Source organism: Brachypodium distachyon, chromosome 3 (genome assembly GCF_000005505.3).
Source record: "Brachypodium distachyon strain Bd21 chromosome 3, Brachypodium_distachyon_v3.0, whole genome shotgun sequence".
Classification (NCBI taxonomy): Eukaryota; Viridiplantae; Streptophyta; class Magnoliopsida; order Poales; family Poaceae; genus Brachypodium; species Brachypodium distachyon.
Window position 1 is genome coordinate 51,775,797 of NC_016133.3, and position 24,574 is coordinate 51,800,370.

Sequence of the window (24,574 nt, forward strand, 5' to 3'; positions counted from 1 at the left end):
AAATATTAATTGGTGATTCTGATCTTATAAAGTTGTATGTGGATGAGCTAATTTACTGATGAAACTAACGACATATCCTTGGATGTCTTGATCTGCTCAAGGACCATTAAGGAGCTGAATCAATGGATGTTTAAAAAAATTCAATAAAAGTGCCAAGAGCTTCAACTCCGAGAGTCTTCCTAATTAATGCAGGTATGCAAGTTGCTCTTCTCTGTGGCCTATTCTTCACTAAGAGCTAGAAGAATCATGGTGAATTTCATCTGATTCCCTGCCCGTCTGCTTCCATTTGCGGAGACAGTTAACTCCCATCTGATTCTGGGCGTGCTCCGTCTGGTGCTTTTGGGCGATCAAATTATCTCCCTTGCAGCTTGGAGGTGATGTTGTGCTATTATTATGGACTTCATGGAGTGATAGAGTCATGGTTACTACAGAAGTGCTCCTACACGACAAGGTGTTTGAGGTAATAATATGAATTCTGTGTGCGGTGAGCATAATTAAGTATTCGATCTTCAATTACAGACCAAGGAGTTGCAGCCCTTGGGAAGAAGAAATATCCTTCATGTCCACACAATGGATTTTAAAGGTTTGCACTATGTCACTACAACATACAAATGTGCTAAATCAAGTTTTGTCTTCATATGGAGTGGTGGAGAAGATATGTCAGTCATCCAGTTGACATGTTCTAGAGTATCTGTTGCCTTATCGTGATACTTCGCACGGTGAATCGATCTCCTACATCTCGCCTTGCTCAATAATGTCAAGCGGGCCGTGCTGAAATTAGGTAGTGCCTCCTTGAAATCCTCCCGCTCTGTAGGGTGTCTGCTATGACCCTCCTCTCCATGTCCACCATTGCTGGCAGCCTTCAGAAGCCTCCCCCAACATTAGAGTTGGATATTATGCAATTACTAGAAAAACCAGAAGTTGGATACAGGAAGTTTATTGCTTGAATAATAGTAAAGCGAAGTAGAAATAGTAGCACTGACACACTCGATATTCCTGCAAATATACTGTCATGTAACCTGTAGGTTGCCTGTGTACTTGGATTTCTCTGTTTAAGTGTAAAATTTAGTGACTTATTTGCGAGTCCTTTTCTGCATTGTTTTTAGACTGAGGTATACATCTGAATAGTTCATTACTTTTTGGTGTAGTAACCACTTGCATCATTTGGGTTAAGGTTCAGTTTATTTTGCTAAACAATTCAAGCAAAATTAGTATAATAAGCATATGATGTTTGATCATACACTCGATATTGAGTTCTAGACTAAGGTGCTTTATTTATCTGTGTATAATGTATGTTGCAAGGCTTTGTTAGAAAAGATGATATTATAGCCTAAAAAAAGATGATATTATAAAAAAAATCAAATTTGCAAAGAGGATTTAGGAGGTAATATTTTTCTTCATGGCTATGATTATTTACTAACGACACTGTATTTACCTGTCAATGCTGTTTGTTTTTCTCAAGGGATGTTAGCTTCTACTCCCTCACTTCCTAAATTATTGTCGAGGTTTTAGTTCAAACTAACACATCAACAATTTAATAACGGTGGGAATATTTTTTTTATATCCCTCAATGTATACTTTTTGAGATATATGCAACAAATGCCTCCTATATGATTTTTGTGCATGCCTGGCAAAGCATAATTTATAGTTTACCTAGAAATGTACGATATATCCAAACATATGGCTTTGCAAGTTCATAGATCAAATAATGATATTTTGTTGCACGTTAAGTCCCGGAGACCTCTGTATAAGGTGACATTTGTAGAAATTATTAGTGTGTGATATCAATGTTTGTGCCTATTGATCTTATGATTTGAATCTTTCGATCATACAATAGGAGTTTTGTGTATCATTTGTGTTGAGCACAAATGGTTGTGTGTGCATGCTCAACTTCAGTAGTATTGTTTCTTCCATGACTTTCACCTTTCTCGGTTAACAGTTACAACATGTGTTTAATGAATCCTCGACATTCTTTGAGGGTACAAACATGTCCATGGTTTAAATTTGAAGATTAAAATGACAAAGATAATTAATGCCCCATAAGTTTGAATATGAGACAATATGAAAACTGTGATTTGCTAACCGGAAAGGCAAGGGTATTGGTAGCATCACAAGAAATAAATATGAACACTCTGTGCTCCCCTCACGGAGGAGCTAATATCATTTGCCGAGATGCTGATAAGAGTGGCCAAGCCTCGCAAGACAAAAAAGAACATATTCATATATAATTCTGTTATAGTAGTTTCTGAATTTTGATTCTTCATGAATTTTGTGCAAAGCTTTCAGCAGGTTCTAATGACTTTTTGGCCTTTTTTGTAAAGAAATTCCTTTTCGAGAGAAAAAGATTTCTTCTCCTCATCTAGAAAGAAATTTCTTACATGCTCTATTTTATGACATGATGGCACTTTCAAGACATTGCCTGCGCATTTGCGCGGGCCACTCTGCTAGTTTGATGATAACCAGAAAAGCAATCTAAGAAATTTAGCATTTCACTTCCAGCTGCTTGATCAACTACTGTATCAATTCTTGGAAGCGGAAAGTTGTCTTTGGGAATGCTTTGTTGAGATCTATAAAATGGATGCACATTCGCCATTTTCCATTTTTCTTTCTCACCATAACGATATTTGCCAGCCAAGTTGTAAATTGTACTTCTCATGACTTTGGCATCTAGCAACATTTGAACTTCGGCTTTTGCAGTCTGACTGTCTTCGGCTAACTTTGGCCTGAAACTAGGATCAATGTTTAGCTTGTGCTCAATTATGTCCCTGCTAACTCCTCCTAAGTCTTTGGATGACCAGGCGAAGACATCTTTGTTGCTTCGAAGAAATTCCAGAAGTTTATCTTCTTCTTCTAGAGGAAGATTTGCTCCAATGATTACTTGCTTTTCTGGAACTACTGGGTCGAGAGGCACTTTCTTAGTCTCTTCGCAAGCTTGAGCTTTTGGTTGCGGCTTGGCATTATCTGTTCTACTTTCTCTTCCTCTTCTTCATTGATTGCATGGACATTCTTGTTGAGACCTGCATGGAGTATTTCTCGGACGGCGGCCGTGGATACAACAAAGATGGCGCTCGCCGCTAGCCTTGTGGTGAATGTGGTTGGTGGACGTGGTCACGTGGTGGCGCGCCGGCTTCTGTGGTCAGAGCGATGATTCAAGGTCGCTGTCCGTCGGCCAAGGGCAACTTCTCCCTTCACCGCTTCTGGCCGGCAAACTTTCTTTGCATTTGCAACAATGTGGCTACAAGGGATGCGATTATGGCGATGGGTGTGGTCCACGGCTGAGGTTTGCATGATTTCGGGGGAGTTGCCGTGTTTTTTGTCTCCTGATCCTATGCTTCTGGAAGCTGCAATTTCACCATTGGTGGTCTACTGCCGTAAGGGATGCAGTTCTGATTCCTTTGAGCGGCCAGGGCCAGTGGTTCCTGTTGGTGAAGATGCATTCCTGACTTGCGCCTCCTCCCTGCTCCCAGATTTTGCTGCCGATTCCTTTGTGGATGCCTCTGATGCTTTTTCTTGTGAGAATTCTGTGGAGGTTTGTTGTGCAATTTTGAAGCCTGAGATGGATCTCTTTTGTGTAAGTGTGTCCTTTCACTCCGGCGACCTCGTCTGTTGCTGTGGCAGCGGTGGAGGGTGATGCAGCGCAGCTTTCAGCATTCTGTAGTGGTTGACTACAAGAATTTACCTGAATTATGATGTTCTTAGCGTTCTAGTAAACTGTCATGTAAAACATGTACTCTCTCCGATCCATTTTATTTGTTTCAAATTTGTCCAAATATGGATGCATCTATGTTTAAAAATCTTCTAGATACATGAAATATATTTCGACAAGTAATATGGATAGGAGGGAGTACTGGATTTTTTGGTGGCTGAGTACAGTTTTTTCTTCAGAGTACAAAACTCAGATATTCAGGTGGAAACGTCGCACTTTTCAAGTTTGACAGGTACTGTGCAGATGAGCGTCAGCTGCAAATTGTTATTTCAGTACTATGCAAAAACATCTCTAGAAAAAATTGAGCACCAAGCCAAATTCAATCAATCTGAGCTCTCAATGAAGTGAACACCCAAAATCAAGCGTTGCAACCAACAAACGCGAACGAGATGGCTGGAGTGACACGAGTTAATTTCTCGTCAAACAGCACCTACTTGCTGCATTATCAGATTGACCATCGCATGCATGTCAACATGATTAGATCGATCGGGACATCAAGTGGTGTTGTCAAATGCTAATGTTGAGGAGTATGTCCTTGGTCGACGCTTCAGCTCCACGGAGCGTGCCCGGCGGCACCCCCAAGAACATCACCTCCTCAATGGCGATCTCCCCGGGCGCCGCGGTGCTCGTCTGTCGTCATCATGGAGTCCATCAGGATGGAGTCCGCCTTGGCCGCTCACGTCGTCCTGCGGCGCGTGCGCCCAGGCCCAGAGCTTGCGCTTGTCCAGCGGCCCGGCCGCTCGCTCGCCCTCACGCACACCACAGAGGTGGCCCTGGCCGGGCCGAGCGCGCACACGGACGGGACCCGGGGCTCCGACGCCGGCATCCCGAGCCCAGATGTGGCTGTTCTCGTGCAGCACGGATTCCGAGCTGTTCATTGGCGCACGGTTGACCGCGCGATGTTCTCATGCAGCCTGTGCAGAATTCGGATTCCGCACGGAAGCGAAGGTTACAATCCGAATCCTAAATTTGCTCGTGAATATAGGCGTCAAGTGCAAGCAAACGCCATAGATAAATAGGCAGGATCCCTGCCCTCCTGTGCCGCCATCTTGCAACCCCCGTATCCAGATTCCAGAGCCCAAACCAACCCGTCTCGCCCTCTCCATCGATCAAGCGATGGCTTTCATGGATCCCTTCGCCTTCGACCTTCCATCGCGTCCTCGGGTACCCAGCTTCTTCCGCCGCTTCTCAGGCTGCAGCGCTCACGCCCACGTTGTCCAGCCGGCCGTCGAGGTGCCCGTGCCGCTACTCGAGCGTGCCGTTCCGTTCTTCCACGACGACAGTCTCTCCAAGAGCTCCAAGGCACGGCCGCGGCTGTGTCCGGATTACGACGCCGACATCGACGCCAACCTGAAGATGATGGAGAAGAACGCCGGGGAGCGGCCGTCGCCGGGCTACCTGACGACGGTGCAGGGCGACAGGATAAGCCCGGTGACGCGCGGCGCCCTGGTCCTCTGGATGGACAAGTTCGTCCGTCACTACGAGCTCGGCCCCGGCACGCTCCACCTCGCCGTGGCGTGCATCGACCGGGTCCTGTCGGTGAGGACCGCGAGGAGCTACGGCGCCTACGAGCTCCAGCTGCTGGGCGCCACGGCCTTCTTCGCCGCCGCCAAGTACGAGGACCAGAGCACGAAGTACAAGCTTAACACGGCCGAGATCGCAAGGTACTGCGGGCTGGAGACGAGCGAGGAGGCGAGGGAGACGGAACGGGAGATGATGAAGGCGCTCGGGTTCCAGATCAGCCGCGGCCCCACGGCCCACACCTTCGTCGGCCACTTCACCAGGTTCAGCCAGGGAAGGGAGGAGCTCCGGGTGCAGCGCTTGGCGCATCGCATCGCCGACCAGTCGCTGCTCAGCCACGTTTGCGTCGGATTTCTGCCCTCCGTCGTCGCCGCGTGGGCCATCTTCCTGGCCAGGTTCGCGCTCAACCCGGCGGACGTCTTGGCGTGGAACGCCGAGATGCAGGAGCTGACGGGCTACGGTTCCTTGGACTTGTCCGGCTGCGTGCAGATTATGTACTCCTTCTCGCAGTCCCTGATCTGCAACCCTCCTTTCTGATCTTGATCTGATCGAGGAGAGATTCTGAAGAACATGAGAGTTTTGCTGCACGTAGATCCAGTGATAGAACAGTAGAATCTTGCAGCTAGCCTCAACCATGTAAATGAGTCTGAATGCTATGGATTTATTAATTGGTGATGTGTCCTGTCAGCACTTGAATCTTGAGTTGTAAATGATATTCATATGTATATTTGGGAGCTTTGTCTATATAACGAAACTCAATTTTAGTATGAAAGGGTGTAAACTACAGAGCGGGTCTGTACGGAATGAGCGGCTGCGCTCTTTGGTTTCTGAATTTTTACTACAGTACTTTTCTGTAAGCCTGAAGTGTATATGTCCATTTTCTGAATGACTGAATAAATTCCCGATAACACGCACTAAGCTCTGTAAGCTATATAAGTATCGATGAGATGTCTAGCTTTTCACAGGTTCAAATCATGCAGTAGTTAAAGGCATATCAAACTCGCCAAACGTATATTTTGTGCAAAACTACAGGCATGGCTTGTTTGCAAACCGAACACCGTAGGAGAGGAGAGGATCTGACAGTATATACATTGATCATCAGACAAAAAATGGAGTAATAGTTACAGGTGAAAAAGGGGATGGACGGAGTAAAAGAAGGAAAACTACATCGGCAGCAGAAAAGTACTCCCTCCAATCCTAAATTGTTGTCATTGTTTTAGTTCAAATTTTAACTTACATGAACTTAAACAACGACAAGAATTTAGAATTGGAGGAAATACATCTTGAGAGAAACAATCTGTTGATTTGCAGGAAGTAGATTTGAAAATTTCATCTTGGATCTGGGGATTTCACGTCCTGACGTCCAAGCAAGCTGGGAAGTTTTTCAAAGAGCATTTTTACCGTACCCCTATACTCTTATGAAAGAGGAAGAGCAGTATCTAAGCCATCTCACCATTGTTTTCTCAGGGTATTGTGGACTTACATTTGTTTTCATAATTCATAAGAACGTTTAAGCAAAAACTGTGTTGAGATCTTCTTGACCTCTTTGGCAATTAAAAGCACGTTGTGTTCGTCAAAGAAAAAAAAATGTGTTGAGCCAAACTTTCCTTGAGGCCCATATAGCTATCAGCCACCCTCACGTCTCTCGCTCGGCTCTGATCATCGGCTTGCCGCCTCCCGTCACGCCGCCGACTTGGTGGGGTGACGACGACAACCACCGCCGTATGCACTGGATGGCGTGGTGGAAGATGTGTATCTTGAAGAAACAAGGTGGCATGGGGTTCAGATATTTATCTTGTTTCAGTCTTCTTTCTCTCTGAATTTCTCTGAATGATGAGTTCTCCGGACCCACATCTTCAGATTCCTTCTGTTGAGAAAATTTATTTTTTTCGCCTGTGCTGATTTGTTTCCTTACGATACAAGTCGTGCTTGTACTTTTGGCACTATGCCAAAGCGCGTCAGATAGTGTTTGTGAAAATTGCAGCTACCTTTTGACATTTTCTCTAATCAGCGGCACTTTGCATAACATACTACGAAGCGAGACACTTGTAAAAAACCTTCAAATGTTTAAAAATTGCGGTACTATATTAAATATGCCCAAAATAGTATATATATATATATAGGTCCTTTAGAGATTAGTGCCTCGATTTTGTGTACAACTTCCACAACTCCCTACAAGTGTTTACTTAATCCCAGTAGACCTGTCCACCTCTTTCCCGAAAACCAATCAAAGAAAAAAAATCATCTCCACTGTCATGTTACTCTGCACTCAACCTTAGAGCGCAACCGCCTCCTTAAAGCGAAAATGGTACCCTGCATGTGATCTACCCCTATCGTGATGTGCTGACACGTGTCATCTTGTACCATATATCAATAAAATATATCATTTACCATTAACGGATACCATACGCCAATACCATATACCATTGATTATACCATATACCATTGACTCATACCATATGCCATTGACTCATATCATTGACTCATACCATATGCGATTGACTCATACCATATGACATTGCAATCAAAGTTGTAATAAAAAAATGAAGGACATGTGTCAACTTTACATGATAGGGGTAGATCACATGCAGGGTACCAAGAGGTTTGGCACCGCCTCCTCACCGATCTCTCCTTGCAATCTCCTTCATGTGCTGCCTTCTCGTCGATCTTCTCCACGCACCGCCTCCTCTCCTTGTAGTTCGAGGCGCCGCCATAGGACGTGCGACCACCACCGCCTCCTCCACCGGATCTCCTCCACGCGAAAGCCTCCTCTCCTCGCTGTTCTCCTATGTGCGCGCCCCCTCCTGTAGGCTTCATACCTATCAGAAAAGGGGACAATTTACCTGATGCAAAAGGAGTGATTTACTCTTTTGGTTTTGACAAGACTATGATGAAAATTACATACCAATTGTAGTCTAGGATAAAATTGGCCGGTCAGGGTACATTTTAAGATTATCCAGAGAAGGAAAGAAGCCTCGGGAGAGGACTTTTGCATGTGGGTCTAATTTCTTTGTCACCAAACTTTAGAGCAACTCTAGCAGACTAGTCAAATGTGAACCCCAAATCCCCATATGGGCATTCCCTAAAAAAGATTCCTTCCCCAAATTTCTCGTCTCAGACTCCCCAAATCTCACACCGTACAATTAATTCATTACTGCCTCCGTTTCATAATCTTGTCGAAATATTACATGTACATGGACGCTTTTTAGAAATAGATACCTCCATATTTTGTCAAATTTGAGACAAGAATTATGGGACTGAGGAAGTACGTAATATTTTATTCATATCTTCCAACCGTTTTTGTAAACATCTATATTTCAAATGACTTGACTCGAAATTATATATTTGAAATGATTATAATTTAAATCGAATTGTTTTATTTTATTTATATTCAATTATTTAAATTAACAACAAAATTAATCACAAGTGTATGATCTGACCTCATGAAATAACAACAAAATTTATCATAAGTGTATGATCTGACCTCATGAAGCAACAACAAAATTAATCACAAGTGTGTGATCTGACCTTATGAAACAACAACAACAAAATTTATCTACAGTACGAAATTTGCATCTACTCCGTACATTTCTATGAAAAACTCACCATCCCTAAAACTCTTTCACTGATTCTCATCTGTCTGTGTTTCTCCTATCGATCTCTCTGTCCGTCCAGCCCAAGCGGAGCCGCCTCCCCATCCACGCCCACAGCGCCGCCGTCGACCATCTCAGCCCCTACATTGCCGCGGCGTCCTCACCACCAACGCCGCCGCCGAACCTCCCCATCCCCAACTCCGCGGCCGACCCTCCCTGTCCCCAACTCCGCGCCCCTCCTCACCACCAACGCCGCGGCCTCTTCACCACCACGACGCCTCCGCCTCCTCTTCACCTCCCCAACGGCGCCGCTTCCTCCCTCCATCCCCAACGGCTCCGCTGCCTCGCCCGTCATCCTCCCTACCCGATCTCAGACTCAAACCCTACCCCACCTCGCCGGCGGCGGGCTCTCCGATGATGGAGGCGGAGGAGGCGTCCCCTTCGCGGAAGAATGCCCGGCGCGCCCGGCGCCGCGACCTCAACGCACTGGTTCGTCCCGATCGATCCCATATGTTCCTCTTGTTGTATCTTCGTTAGCGACCTTGTGATACTGAGCAATTGATGTATTCAGTAGAAATTAGCAGTATGGCACTAGCCAGTAGCAGTAGAAGTAGCATCTGAAATTTGTAAGCAATGGCAGTAGTACTAGCATAAGTTGTATTCATCTTTGCATTTGTTTATTCTTTGACAGGATCCAAGAGTAAGGCAAATGAAGGTGCTAGTCAGAGTGTTCGTCGTAGTGTTTCATCGTCGTCGTCGTCATCTTCTTCTTCTTCACTACCTACAGAAGCAGGCAGTGACAGTGACACTGACAGCAGTTTTGGCAATTTCTTTAACACTGAATTTCGCATTAGCTCTGACTATGGCGATAGTGATGATAGTGATTGTCAAGTTGGAGTCTTCCAACATAATGAGGTGGGAAAAAACTTTGCCTCTACGGAGATGCGTCGGTTGATTAAATTTGGGCCCGGGCGCCATTACGGAGATAAACGTAGGAAAATAGAGGAGAGGGGTTGCTAATCAACCGTCGTTAACACAAATTAACACGTGATTAAACTAATTGATCAGATGCTAAAACTAATCTTAACACTCCCCTTATCAATTTGCTCCGTCGAAAATGATAGAGGATATATTGATTATTGTTTCTTGATAATTCATATTGAATTTTGTGAACAATAAATATGTCTTGTATATCATAGAGGCAGTATTTCTAAAGAGGCATCTATAGAACCAGTATTTCTAAAGAGTGTGGATGCTTATCAACAAGGCGGGAAGTTGCGATGTAAAAAAAACAAGGCTCGCTAAGAAGTGGATCAGAAAAGCGAATCTGCTGAACAAACCCCAAAGTAGAACAATTTGGTTGAGAAAAAAAATTGCGAGGACAGAGGCCGTGACGGGGGGGGAGAGATGAGAGAAGAAAAATGGTAATGGAGCAGAGAATAAGAACCCCCACCCCAACGCTTTTCCCCACCTTGTACACTAGACAGCGCCGTAGCAATGAGCTCTTCGACTTTCACCGTCAAAAGCCCAAGAACCACATTCAGAAAGCCCACACAGGCCAACTCGAAAACCCGTAACGCATGGAACACTAAAAAAATAACACACTCTAAAGAAAGCCCATGTACATATCCAAGCCCATTTCCCGATAAATAAAAACTACACCGTGTGATAGTTCAAAAAAAGAAGTACAGTTGGCATGGTGCACCCCCATCTCTCACGTCATAATGAACTGCGCTGCTCGGATCTAAAAAAATAAAATAAAAATAACCAGACCTTTAGAATCCCGGTGCACCGCAACCCCCACGGTACAACACAAGATGCACGATGCAAAACATAACATGGTGTGATAGTTCAAAAAAGAAATATACTGCATTGTGTGATAGTTGAAAAAATCGCATGGTGCACCCCTTCTCTAACAGTGCAAAGAAATAAGCCAACCGTTTGAAACATGGTCCACCGCAACTCGCGCAGTGCAACACAAGATGCACGGTGAAACTATAGCTGGCCAACGGGCCGGCCCGGGCCCGGCACGGCACAGCCCACGACTTAACCGGGCCGGCTTGGCCTAGGCCCGTGAAGCCCACTTATAAACAGGCCGTGCCGTGCCGGCCCGTTCCGGCGAAACCCTAGCCCAGGCACGGCACATGAGCCCGGTCGGGCCGGCCCGGGCCCGTTAGCCCATCAGGCCTCATCTCCGGCAGCAGCCCAGTTGTGCTTTTTTTTTGTCTTTTTCCACCAACCAGATGTATAAAAAGCTAACCAATCCATGTTGGACACAAATGCTAGTGCAGTTTGATGGTCTAGTCATGCCTGTGCACGTTGAAGGTCTGGAGTTTGACTCCTGCCGGCATCAAATTTTTCCATATTGTGCTATTTCCTCATGTGTAATGGTTAAACGGGCCGGCCCGACCTGCGGGCTTGATGCAGTGGCCCAGGCACGGCCCCAGGCGGGTCGCGGGCCCGTTTATTTCCGTGCCGGACCGGGCACGCCGGGCTGGCGGGCTTTTTGAGAAAGCCCGGCCAGTTCGCCTGCTATAGGTGAAACAATAGCCAACTATACTCGTTGCCATCGTACTCATGAAACCCTAATAATAATATAAATGAATCGGCGGCCGCTCCATTAACTCCCAAACGCCACCGCCCCTCTAAAATCGGCGGGCTCGGCCGGTGCCTCCGGCCCTCAATTGACCATATCTCTTTCATCCTTCCGCTCCCTGCGCCGGTGGAGGATGCCGCCAAGGGGAAGAGGTCGTTCCGGTTCGCGAACGGGAGGAGGACGTTCCGGTTCCGGCCCTTCGGACTCCAAACCGGCAGGCTCGCGCCGGATTATGCGAGAACACCGGTCTTCTGTCAAAGGCATTTCAGGTACGCCGCCGTGCGCGCAGTTTCTGCGAACATTTGTAGTTCTCCTATTTTGTAGCGCTCTCCCTCTCGATTCTCCTGCTCCAGGTGACCAGGTCCCGATTCCTCTGTTGAATCGATCGATCCCCTTGATTCCTCTTGTGAATCAGAATGAATCACTAAAATAGTTTGTGCGTAGAATCGATTTGAGGGATGCATCGGATCTGAGGGTAGGGAGATAGATGGCCGGAGGACGCCGCTCGTGCTTGGTGGCCCCGCACCTCGGCGTTCTTCCTGAGCCTCCTCTTCGATGTCCCATCCACCACGATGGGGACGGGCAACCCAGGCGAGGTCTCCGTGGAGCTTGAGTGTGGGGAGCGAGCGCCTGTGTGTTCCGACCTGCGCCGCCAGGGGCCAGGGCCATGGTCACATCACCATGGAGGGGAACAGAGAGAGAGCTGGAAGGGAAGGGGCCGCTGTAGACCGCCAAACGAGTAAGGAGCGTGCCAGATGGAGATAGGATACGCCAGTAGATGGAGAGGAGAAAGCACGAGGTAGGTAGAATCGATGGTGGAGACTGTACCAGTTGATTCTTGTGGGAAGCTCTTGCCAGAGCAGCGTTTGTTACCGCTCCTTGGCTTCTCTCGGTGGAGTTGGGAGCCGGAGTGCTACCAAACTGGCCCTAATTTATTGAAATTAGCAGTATGGCACTAGCCAGTAGCAGTAGAAGTAGCATCTGAAATTTGTAAGCAATGGCAGTAGTACTAGCATAAGTTGTATTCATCTTTGCATTTGTTTATTCTTTGACAGGATCCAAGAGTAAGGCAAATGAAGGTGCTAGTCGGAGTGTTCGTCGTAGTGTTTCATCATCATCATCTTCTTCTTCTTCACTACCTACAGAAGCAGGCAGTGACAGTGACACTGACATTAGTTTTGGCAATTTCTTTAACGCTGAACTTCACATTAGCTCTGACTATGGCGAGAGTGACGATAGTGATGGTCAAGTTGGAGTCTTCCAACATAATGAGGTGGGAAAAAACTTTGCCTCTACAGGTGAGCCAGCCATCTGCTATCGATTTGTCTATGTGTTTTTTCTTTTCAGTCCTGCTTGCATAAGTTTCGCGTGACTTCTTGTTTGCAGTTGACAGTTTGCCGTGTCATGGGTTAATGTTGCTGCTGTTTGAGACGCCCTCTGGCTTCGCACTTTACATGTTTTATGGGGTTTCCTGCTACCTAGATAGTGCTTTGGATGTAATGTTCTTCTTTCTAACCTTTGTTAACGATGTCCTTGTTTGTTCATGTGGTCTATGCCAATGACCTAATTTTCTATTCCATCATTTGTCTCCTACAGAATCTCTGGTTAGATTTTGCAGACCCTTTCCTGGCAAGTATGGTTAGTTCCAACGACTTTCCTTGCTTTCCCTTCTGATTGCTATTGTTATCTTATATGCTTGTTGTTAAATTAGTCCAAGTATCCATCTTTGCATTAACGGAGAATATGAACTCGTGCTCTTTGTTTACTAATAGCCTCAAAACACATTTTCTCCCCAATTCTAAGCATGCAGCATGATGCTAGTTTTGCTGAAAGGTTCAAGGATTCTAAATAATCAATCAATGCTTGCATGATAATGGCTTGCTAGATAGACCTCCCCTCTCCTGATCCAGAGACATGCATGATAATTTCTTAAATGTTTCTTTGTGCGCATGAACATGGTTGCTGTTATTTCTTTATCAGGTGGTTCGTCTGAAGGGATTTCTATCTTTTGAGGACAAATCCAGCACCATCAATGCTGATGGTATTGACAACCAGCTTGTTGCTCTGATCAACGAGTGGCACCGCCCTGGGATGACGTTGTGTGTTGGAAAGCCTGAATATAAAGCGATCATTGAATCAGTGTTGGTCAGTATTTGCTCCTTGTCTGGTATGGTTATATTTTTCATCAACTTTGAGCGCCATTGTTGCTGTGACTTTTTCAGAAAATACCCTGCCTGTGCTGTCAAGCTGTGTTGGAGATAATGTGGCATACAACAGCAAATGCGCATATTAGTGCCTTTAGAACTACAATCAAAGCTGACTAAAGAGGACCGCTTACCAACGAGTCAAGGACTAATGAAGTTCCTGCGTAATTGTGGATTTGATGTCAAACCAGAGATGGTGAGTTCACTAGTTGGACTTGACATGCTTTCTGATTTATAGTTCCCTGCTATTTAGTATTACTTTATACTACGTAGCTTGTGTGCTCTGGACTTGGAAACCTTTATCTCACGGACCAATGTTTGGGATTCAAGCTTTCATAGAAAGACTTGCCTTCTGTATCCAGGTCAATGATAAGATTTTTATCACGGCATTCACCTTGTTTCGTTGTGATGCTGATGACAAGAGGAATTTAGCAATCTTGCGTGATGCTGGTCTCTACATTAGAGATATTTCTGGCATTGCTTGTGAGGATTGGGAGATACTGAAGCTTGCAATAGCTGTCAAGGTGATATGTCGCCCTAAAGAAGAACTCACAGATTTTCATGAGGTAAATAATACTTGCTATTTTTGTATGTGGTCTCTGCTGCTCAGTGTGCATTTCATGGAAGCTTGTATATATCATATAATGTGTTAAATCATGTTCCTTTCAGGTTCTTGCAGAAGATGTGTTGTCAAAGTTGAAAGGTGATGCACCTAAATATAAAGGTGTCGCAGTTAAGGTCAATTGGCTGAGTACCTACATAGCAGTTGCGTTTAACCATCTTCTAAGGATTGAGAAGAAGGAAATGTTGGGGTCCTTGGTTCGGAAAGCTAAGAAAGCATATGAAGCAGAACAAGCGGAAGTATGTCAGAAGGTTAAGTTGCTTGGAGAGTCGCAGCAAATTTTCGGTGGGGCGGTAAGGCGCAGTCCAAGGCTGAAACGAAAGTTGTATGAGAACAGTGGTGAGGGTACTCCCTATAAGCGACATAAGTACTGATGCACCCGTGGGAGTCCTCTGGCAATGGATGATTAAAATGCTGGGCAGCCTACCATCTAGGTCGGTTCGTGGTGATGCCCCATGATGATCGTGGCATGATATCTTTTAGCAGAAGCTTTTGGGTTGTTTTATGATGTAAGACCTATATTTTACCTTCAACGCTATTCTTTGATCGCTATCCAGTTTTTTTCTAAGTTCTAATTGAGGATGCACTTTAAACATTGGTTTGCTTGGCTTAGTTAAAAAAAATTATGTCCTCGTTGTATTAGCCTTCGGCTTGGTCCTGGCCCTTGTCCTGTACTTCTGTTTCGGGGATCTCATTCTGATTCGATGAGTGCTTTTACTCAGTTGGACTTGTTGTGCATCAAAAAATTATGTCCGATTTGTAGTGCATCAAAAGATCTTCCTTATTCGCACAAAAAAAAATTCTCATGAAAACGGACGTACGTGCGACGGGAAATTGGCAGTGCCAGACATCTTCCATAACTCTGTATCCTGGGTCGATCTCACGGTCTCCCCCACACGCGCTGGCGTTCGAGCTGTGCGGCCTGTGAATCGTACTAGACGGATTGGCGCGCTTCGCCGCGCCGTCGACTGTGTTGCGCAACTGATTTAATATCTAATTTAGATTTGTAAGATTATCCAAGATCTGTTAAATGAAATTGTACAATACAAAACTGAAGATAAGTTTGTGCCTGCCCATAAAGAACCAGATTGTAACCTCGAGGGAATCTTAAAACAGCTCAATGAAAGGGTACAACCAAGAATTTAATTGTTGAGAATGGACCAGATACATGCAGCAATCATCCAATAACAGTCCCTATATCCACAAAAATGACCCGACATTCTTGTTTGATGGGCCTCACCCGGGTAACTCAACATTAACCAAGGCGGCAACCTGCAAGGAGAAAATGACATTAAATTTCAGCGAGCTAGCTATTCTGACTTCTGTGAGAGTTATAAATTGCAGATATCATCTGCACATATTTTATTGTCAAACACCGACAATAACAACGTACAAAAAATTTCTACGTGCACTGAGTCTACCCCCACAACACCCAGCAGTAAGAACTTAGCTATCATAATAGAGATAAGCAATCAGGTAAAACTGTGAGTACTTTGTCCACCTCGCAACATCGCTCCTTCCGCGAGTAAAAGTTTAGCTATCAGAATACATATAAAACAATCCGGTAAATATCGGTACTGTGAAAATTACAGATAAATACTGAATTATGTTGACACATGCTTAGCTATGAACGACGGTCAATGGACTTGCACTTCCGTGTATGCAAAATAAACCATTTAAAATAATTAAACATACATTTAAAATATCTGATGGCATTGTCCTAGAACGAAACATCCAATCTTCACCTAAAATGTTGATGCACGGTATTAATCCTCACAACCACACAAAAAATTACATCACGCCCAGAAGCATAGACATGAATTGTTACAATATAGTGAAACCAAAAAGACCCAATAAAAGAACAAGCCATTGCGCAATTAAATGCTAAAAAGATGACAGAAGGAATACGACTGGCCTTGCAGTTCTCCACGATGCCGTTCACTGTAGAAACTGACAGTTCTGAAGTCCTGGCTCTTGTGGATCCTGCAAAACCAAACTTGTCCAAGTACTGCAACACTGTGGATGCAATCTGCAGCCTCCTCCAGGAGCGTGAAGGCGTCAAGATGGTCAAATGCTCGAGAAGTCAGAATAATGTTAGCTACACGCTAGCTAATTTTGCGAGAACCAATGCTTCTTCTGAAATCTGGTTGGATGAAAAACCTCAATTTGCAATTGACGCTTTGCGCCAAGACTCTGTTCATATCTTTGATTAATGAAGTTTTTAACCTGCAAAAAAAAATGCTAAAAGATGGAAGGGTTATACTGAATACTTTTTTTTCCGAAAAATACTGAATAATTAACTTCGTACTAAGATAGTACATGCATGCAAATTGGCTGCATAGATTGTAAAAAGAAAGGGGCCAAGCGGTTTTTGCCAGGCGAGACTCTTCACTTGAAAACATAAAATAAAATGGATTTTATTTTAAGTGTGAACTTTATCATGAATGAAATTTCTGATGCATAACAACAGAAGCAACTATAAATGCAAGGAAAATAAATACATGAGAAGGAACAATTTACCTTGACTGAAGAGAATAGCAGGGACCAAAGCAAAACAGTAAGTTCATCGCTTCAAAACCCTACAGAAAATGAGGAACTTGTAAGAATTAGAACTCATTCACTTAATCATATCCTCACTGCTCAAACTTCATCTTCATAGATGACCACTGGACCAAACATGGCAAATTGTCAGATCTATATGGGATGGTCCTAACCCATGGTATCGAGTACTCAAGAAACAGATTGTCCAACAATAGAATCATTGTTACCTTACTCGTGTGATTGAGCACTTGAGTGAGCCGCTGTCAGGAACACCTCTTGATATGATTTCAGTGGCAGCTTAGCTTATATGATTTCAGTGGCAGCTTAGCTTATATGATTTCAGTGGCAGCTTAGCTTATAGTGGACTTGATTTGCATCTCAACAAAATGCTTCTATGTAATGGAAGACAGGGCACTAACATGTGTTCTTTATATAGCCTTGTAATCTACTTCCTCTGTTCCATAATTCTTGTCTCCAATTTGCCCAAAAATGAATGTATCTATTCCTAAAAAGCGTCTAGATACATGTAAGATTTCGACAAGAATTATGGAACGGAGGGAGTATAAAACTTCCGTGATGTTGCTGTTCTCTGACAGAAAGCAGGATCTGGTTCTAGTATAAATCCCCCAAAAGCCCATCGTGGCTCAGTGGGTACAAACTAATGGATCAAAGGGACATAATAATCATTGATAGAACGGAAATTTCCACCGAGATTACCACGATACGCAATTGAAAAAATAGGAAAAAAAAACAATGTTGTACGTAATTCGTAGACCAAGAACCCTAGCGCACGCAGCACTACTCATAGAATGAATCAAGTAATAGGAATGCATTTACAGATCAAGAATGATCACGTACCTGGGATTGGCGCCATCTTACTGGATCCCCTGGGCGAGACAGTAGAGGTCTCATCGACCTAGATCCCGGCTGGCGATGACGATGTGGATGCTTCATAGGGAGTGAGGCGGTTGGTCATTCCCATGGACCAGTGCTCGCTCGGCACCGACCATGGCCGCTGCCGCTGTCTTCCTCCACGCCCCATTGACGCCCTGGTACTCGTGCGGCACCCAATCTATCTGCCTCCCCGCGCCGCAGCCATGTTGGCCATCCCTGCCCCACGCTCTATACGGAGGACGATAGGGAGTGCGACGCAGATCGAGCAGAGCGGAGGGGAGGAGACTGCTGCAAGGGAGACCGATGCCGCCGGAAAACCGAAACACACACACAAAAAAGAGTCCGTCGTGGTCGGTGAACCAGATCCTACCACCTCAACCTGAATCAGAGCACCTAAATCAGATCCGCCACCAACAGCAGTGCAAAAATCCACAGAAAATACAACGCAACACACACCCGTCCCCAAAAGCCGGCAAACAGCAATCAAATGGCCGCCGACACGAATAAACGAACTCGCACACCAGGAGACAGAAAGGGGAACGAACCTCCGATACGAACCAGGAAGATGAAGAGGAGAAACAGCGGGAGCACCAACTCACAGCTAGCAAGGCAGGCGTCACCACCCGGCAGAGCAGCAACCAAGAACAGCAACGAATCGGCACGCGAAACCCCCCCGCCGAAGGAAGCAGACGAGGAGAGGGAAAACGAAGACCGAAAAGAAACCCGAACAGCAGCCACGTTGCCCCCCGCACCGTCCCTGTGAACCGAAGCACGCACGACACGTATTCGGCCCAAACCGCCATAACCCCTCACGCTGACAGATCGACCCCACAGCGCGAGGAACTCACGCGCCGAACGCCTCAGAGAGCGGAGAGGGTGAGAAATGTGCCCGGGCGTAGAGATTGTAGTAATTCGCTCCTCTGATCTGAAGCGACCCAACGCAATGACGTTGACGTTGACTGGCACGGCTAGGGCAGAGATTGATCGGACGGGCTAGCTGGCCAGGGAGGCCGGCAAAACCGGCAGAGGAAGATGGGCCTAGGCCCGGCCCAGAGATTTTAGAGATCCGGTGCGAAACTAGGAATCGGGGCCCTTAATATAGATGCAATAATAAAAATAATGCATGTATATGGAGTATTAAATTTCACCAACAAATACAAATAGTGAATCAAAAATTATATTTATATCAAAAGGTTTATATATGATTGTCTTTAAAACTTTGTCGATGCAAAGTTGTTGATGATGCTACGAGTATCAATCTCATCTATAAATTTCTTCTCATGCATTAAGTTTGCAAATTGTCGTTAATGATGATGGATCATAGTTCTAAAATTTTACAAGACTACACAAAATTCAGAATCAAAATATCTAGGTAAGAACACTTTCTCCGTACTCCCGTTGTCCAGCAGCTGCAACCTGCAGGTCCGGTGGTCCGGCGATGCAGCTGGACTGAGGAAAACAGAGGCCCAACCTTGAGAGTTGGCAAGGCAGTCAGGACAACGGCGGGCGTAGCGCGGGGGCAGGGTTGAGGCTGAGGGGCGGCGAACCGATCAGCCGATCAGGAGCCCTGGAGGGGATCTGGTGACCCGTAGGCGGCAAGCGCCGCGAGCACAGACAGAGTCACGCAACCAGAAAAACTATCAGCCGACGGTGGGGTCGATCAGTTGAGTTTCACGGGCCATGGCCATTAGCGTACGTACAATATACATACACCGTACATACCTAGGGGCTGGGGGGCCTTGTGGATTTTGGGGCCCAGTGCGGCCGCACCGCCGGCACCCCCCAGGGCCGGGCCTGGATGGGCATGGCCAGACGGTGCGGTGCGGGTGCGGGGGCAGCACCCGGCCCACAAATGATAGCAAGCTGCCGAGCTGGTTGCCTTGGAGCCTTGACACTGCCACACTGCCATTCTATCTTGCCAGCTCAAGGCATACCCTTCACCGTCCACGGCCACCTGGCCTCCACATGGGTTCCCTGAATGGCTAGCTAGCCACCAATCAGCTGCCATTTCCTCAGCACAATTCTGCCTATGCGCTCGATCTCGTCAGTCGTCACTGGTCACATACGTATCACAAATTCACAAGCCAGCCCTATTGATGACTCACAGACGCACAGGAAACGAGCTATGAATTACTGTATCTAGTTGTGTGAATCGATCAGGAGTAGGGTGGTTACCTGCAAATATAGTTTTTAGGGGGGGGGGGGGGGGGGGTGTCTGACAACAATGAGCCGCTAGATAGGGTTTCCTCCCACGACCCCTAGCCATTTCTCCCCCCTACAAAATACCCACGTACCCTAGCTCGGTTCTTCAATCACACACGTACGTCAACACTTGCACTCTCCCTAACTAATAGCCTCAGCTACCATCGTGTTTTCAGCTGCCATGGCACCGAAGACGGCCTTGCTCCTGCTGGCCCTCAGCCTGGTCCTCCTCTTCACCGTGGCCAGCGCCTGCGGCGACAGCTGCCCGACGCCGGCGACGCCGTCCTACTACGACGGCAAGTGCCCGAAGAACGCGCTGAAGCTCGCGGCGTGCGCCGACGTGCTGGGCCTGGTGAGCGCCGAGGTGGGCCACCCGCCGGCCGAGCCGTGCTGCAGCATCCTCGGCGGGCTCGCCGACCTGGAGGCCGCCGTGTGCCTCTGCACGGCCATCAAGGCCAACGTGCTCGGCATCAGCCTCGACATCCCCGTCAAGCTCAGCCTCCTCGTCAACTACTGCGGGAAGAGCCTCCCCAGTGGCTTCATTTGCGGTTAACTAACTGAACCTCCCCAGTGGTTCTGTAGTTGCATTCATGCAGCACCGCACACGTATGAACATAGCGTTCATTCCTGACTGCATGCACATGCAGATCGATTTAATTGGCTCGTCAGTTTCCTTGTCTACTTAATTAATTACTCTGCTTGGTTCTGAATGTAGAACCGTTTCAGATCAATCAAGTGTGCCAATTGTGCTTGCTTCATTCGCCTGTTGTTTTCATACTACTGAAGAATTTCTTCTAGAAGGATATTATGCCTGTTGTGCATCGATGCAACTAATGCTCATTGTAATTCAATTATGTCGTATTTGCTACTGGGTGTGGCTGAAGTGTGGAGTACTAGTGATTGGTAGCTGGTTCTATATATGAACATTGAACTTTGTGAATAGCCGAACGCGAATGATTGGGAAACCCTCAGTTCTGTCAGCTGACGCTACATCGGGGGGTCCTCGTAGTCCCAGTCTGCCGGGTGAGGATGGGGAGACCCCTGGTGCTCCAACTCTGGTCCGTAGTTAGGGTAGGTTCAGGTTTTTCTGGAAGCGTCGCATCCGTGATGGAGACGACGTCGTGTCGAAATAATTTGCCCCAGTTCTTTCCCCACATCGGGAAGCAGGTGACTCGGTCTTCTGGCCGCTCTTCGATGAGTTCAGGTTGTGGTGGTTGTTATTTTGCAGAAATCATTGGTGTTTCAAAGAGTGGTGCAGTGGTCTGTGGTTCGTGGTTGGCGCTGACGTTCTTATTCTTCAACTGCGGTGTACGAAGATGGCGACGCCGAGATCGGCATTGGGGTAGATTCCCGAGCGACGTGCCACAGAGCCTTAGTCTCATCGGGAACAGTCCCATTCATGGTCTCAAAGGCAGTGATTGATGCGATGGTACCCCTCAGACGTACGAAATTAAGACGGCTGCCCTCTTTCCTTTTTCGACACCGCCATCGTGTCACAAGAAAGGCAGTAGCTATGTGCTTGCATTTTATTCCAGATTTGAAGGTCGGTTAAAATCTAGTAGCGTTTGCCAAGTATATATATATAATGAGAAGTAGTGGTATGGATGTCCTCCATGGTGGACATTGTTGCTACCGTCAGATGAGACCTCGCGATTAGCACCCGCCAGCAATTTCCCAGCATTTGCATTTTCTAGAGGAATCACGTCGTTCAAGAAAGCTACAGCCAGCCACTGCCTTGCACAGTAGGTCTGCATGCTCGGGCCTAGGCCTCCTAGCCTACTAGGTTCTTACCGTTGCCTCTCACCCGTGACTCCCTTCCTCTGATAAAAAAAGGCACGACTCCTCACCCACACGGCCATACCCTCATGCTGAGCCACAATCCATTCCCCATCCTACCTCGGCCCCGTTTTCGTCGTCGTCTACGCCCAGCCCTCCACCATCGTCAACGCCCTTTGTCGTGGACTTTGGCCGCCTGCCCCGCGGCCACCGGTGACCCGACGAGGAGGACGAGGCTGTGCATTGTTGCGCTCGTGTCACTGCTGCTCGCTGCCGGAGTCCGCGAGGCCGCTGCACGGCTCGTTTCTGATCCAGAGGTAGCCGGCCAGGGAGCTGCGAGGCGCCGCAAGGAGCAGGAACATGTCTCGCCATGGCGCTCGCGGAGCAGCCCGAGCTGCGTTTCTGTGCCTTCTCTATGTTTTTGGTTGGTCGTCGGCGATGCGGTGGGCGTCCGTCCATGGACGAAGCGTGGTGCGGCGACCGGAGCTCCGTCGCCGTGGATCAGGAGGACTGTGGAGGAGGCGGAGGCAGAAGAGCAGGAGACGGAGGAGCTGCAGCTGCGGGAGACGGCGGCGTGCGGTCCGATCTGCACCAGCGGGAGACGAAGGACCTGATTTTGCTCTTTTTTTCCAAGTCTCGTCAGGAGTCAAGAGGAGAGAGTTTTTGTTAATTGTTTGTGAGCTGGTTGAGAGCTAGCTATGAAATGATTGCACAGTTGCTAAGCCTAATCGATGCTGACCCCTTACTCATATTTGTGTTGCTGAGAAGATTCATTGACCATATTTGCATGTTCTTTTTTTAAGAATTTGTATGTTCTCGTATTTGTTTTTCCGTCTGTGCTCTCTGTCGCTAGCTTTGTGTGTTCATGGATTGCAAAGTGCACAACTCTCATAATCCTGCACACAAGATAAAAATTTACTAGATGAATTCTGGATACCGTATTTTTTTATTAGCCACACAAAACAAGAATCGAGTCTTTGCACCCCCGTACCGACCGCGTATTTATGGAGGTACGATTAGATGAAGTTGGGTACCGAAGTTATAATATAGACACATAAGCACATATTCTACTGAGCTACCGGTTTGATGAATATTGGGTCATATTTGTACTGAGCCATTTCAATCCATGTACCGAGCACATATTTTGTCGAGGTACCGGTGGTATTACTTGGGGTACCGGAGAACTCTAATAATCATTTTCTCGTCCGATTAAAAATTTGGGAGGCACACAAGATAAATTTAATAGATGAATATTCGATCATTCTTTTAATATGCACCGAGTGATTTAAATCTAAGTACCGAGCACATATTTTATTGAGGTACCGGCAGAATTAACTGGGGTACCGGAGATTTATATCGACACTGCACTCGTATCTACACGTGATTTTGTAGGCCAGTATTCATTCCGGTGGCAACATGCAGATGCATTGAAAATGTTGATTGGGTAATAGGATGCATGCATTGAAATAATCGTTGCGTAATACTCCGCTGACAACATGCCGAGTATGCATGTGCATGCATTGAAATGATCGCTGGGTAATAACGTGCATCATTGAAATGTCCATCGGTTAATAGGGTGCATGGTTCTTCTCTTGGTGGTTTGCTACAGGTTGCTATGGTGAGTTCTGAGGCATGGAATGCCACGGTTGTTCTCGTATTTATAGCCGAGATTCTCGACGCCTTACTAGGTATGCATCGGTTTCCCGGATTTGGAAATTTCGTATCAGTAAAATTATCTTACTTGTCCAACAACTCATTCGGTACCCAGAGGTGAGAGACTAGGTGCCCTGCTGGTCATGCATCCGGTGCCGAAGGTTAAATGCCTCAGTTCATGATGATAACAATGTAATGCAGCAGGAATCCCAGTTGAGAACAACATAAAGGAATCTCTTCCACAATACCGTTCTCGACACGCTGTCTCTTCTTTCCTGTACGGACGCACGGTTTACAACACAATACACCTCCACATGCTTTTGCACGAAGGAAAAATGAAAGATTCCTCACTTGTTCATGCTATTATCCATTGGACGTATAAGTGCATGTGCCTCTATTTTCTAGAGTCATAGCTGGTGGAGGTGGCTTTGAATTATACGTATTGCACAGCCCTCTGGCAATGATAAAGAAAAATACAAGGATAAATTGCAAAGAGTCCGTGTTTTCAGACCAAGTACGGAACAAATGCTACTGACCACATTATAGTCCTGGAATGTGTCGCTTTATTTGGAACCATTGCAATTTTGAGATGGTCTTGTACTCTGACTCATCCCAAAAATTGAAAACTCATTCCTCTTATAAATGGGCCAGACGTGTGCACGGTGATGTCCAAGCATGTGTCTCTGCCAAAAATAGCTAACCAATGGCTCAATGCACACATTTTAATTGTTTTTTTCGTCTACTCTTGCACCAAAAGAGCTGGCTCGTGACACACTATCACACGCGCGCGCGCGCGCACTCTCTCTCTCACACACACTCTGTTTGTATGTGGCCTGCATGCCCATGGAGATGCACTCGGCCTTTTGCCGGCCGACGAGTCAAAGGCCTCTCGATCTCTCTCACTGTACAGTGGCCTAGGCCTGGCCCAGACACATATGGCATTGAATTTTGAATTTGTGTGGTCCTCAAATACAACAACATGCTATAAGGAGAAACAATTTGAATCTTGAAATAAAGTTGTCATAGGTGTGTAAGGGGAAGAATAAACAACCATTTTTCTAAGAATTATATAAAAAACTAAAAAAAAATTAAAAGTTAGAATCCCAATGCACATGGTCGGTACCGGGTATCGGAGAGGATAGGCGTACCATACCCATCTCCTATAGTGAAAATTAGTGGTATGGATGTCCTCCCTAATGGACATCTCCTATATATATCTGACGACAATTAAGCAAGAAAACCATGCATCACATTTCGGCTCGAGAA

General features: G+C 46.3%; 3 protein-coding genes and 1 long non-coding RNA gene across 8 annotated transcripts; 3 read left to right on the top strand and 1 right to left on the bottom strand.

Moving 5' to 3' along the window:
* Positions 1-4,822: 4,822 nt before the first annotated feature.
* On the top strand, positions 4,823-5,764 carry LOC112271700 (cyclin-F2-2-like). Its single transcript, XM_024461468.1, has one exon. It carries the CDS (start codon positions 4,823-4,825, stop codon positions 5,762-5,764), a length of 942 nt encoding a protein of 313 aa, XP_024317236.1.
* Positions 5,765-11,421: 5,657 nt separating this feature from the next.
* On the top strand, positions 11,422-14,886 carry LOC100828395 (dermokine). Of its 4 annotated transcripts, none has more exons than XM_024462048.1 (8): positions 11,422-11,685; positions 12,472-12,714; positions 12,803-12,912; positions 13,013-13,054; positions 13,397-13,561; positions 13,639-13,816; positions 13,951-14,186; positions 14,290-14,886. In XM_024462048.1, the coding sequence occupies exons 1-6, from the start codon at positions 11,550-11,552 to the stop codon at positions 13,738-13,740; spliced, it is 798 nt and encodes a 265-aa protein (XP_024317816.1). In that variant the 5' UTR covers positions 11,422-11,549; the 3' UTR covers positions 13,741-13,816; positions 13,951-14,186; positions 14,290-14,886. The 4 variants fall into 4 exon arrangements, with proteins under 4 accessions (XP_024317816.1, XP_024317817.1, XP_024317814.1 ...); XM_024462049.1 differs by having other exon boundaries at positions 13,960-14,186; XM_024462047.1 differs by having other exon boundaries at positions 11,423-11,685; positions 13,983-14,186.
* Positions 14,887-15,289: 403 nt separating this feature from the next.
* LOC104583816 lies at positions 15,290-18,496 on the bottom strand. Of its 2 annotated transcripts, XR_001406696.2 has the most exons (5): positions 18,223-18,496; positions 17,642-18,056; positions 16,763-16,821; positions 15,938-16,483; positions 15,290-15,514 (listed from the first exon to the last, which is right to left on the bottom strand). It is a non-coding gene; the product is annotated as an uncharacterized LOC104583816 (long non-coding RNA). The 2 variants fall into 2 exon arrangements; XR_002964342.1 differs by lacking the exon at positions 15,290-15,514 and having other exon boundaries at positions 15,902-16,483.
* Positions 18,497-19,921: 1,425 nt separating this feature from the next.
* Positions 19,922-20,747, top strand: LOC100838009 (14 kDa proline-rich protein DC2.15). Its single transcript, XM_003572734.4, has one exon. The coding sequence runs from the start codon at positions 20,061-20,063 to the stop codon at positions 20,430-20,432; it is 372 nt and encodes a 123-aa protein (XP_003572782.1). The 5' UTR covers positions 19,922-20,060; the 3' UTR covers positions 20,433-20,747.
* Positions 20,748-24,574: the final 3,827 nt, after the last annotated feature.

Coding starts and splice junctions, on each gene's coding strand:
- LOC100828395 (XM_024462046.1), top strand. CDS start 11,550: ATGCCGCCAAGGGGAAGAGGTCGTTCCGGTTCGCGAACGGGAGGAGGA. Junction 12,913..13,012: donor ACCTAGATAGTGCTTTGGAT/GTAATGTTCTTC, acceptor TGTCTCCTACAG/AATCTCTGGTTAGATTTTGC. Junction 13,562..13,638: donor CGATCATTGAATCAGTGTTG/GTCAGTATTTGC, acceptor TGACTTTTTCAG/AAAATACCCTGCCTGTGCTG.
- LOC100838009 (XM_003572734.4), top strand. CDS start 20,061: ATGGCACCGAAGACGGCCTTGCTCCTGCTGGCCCTCAGCCTGGTCCTC.
- LOC112271700 (XM_024461468.1), top strand. CDS start 4,823: ATGGCTTTCATGGATCCCTTCGCCTTCGACCTTCCATCGCGTCCTCGG.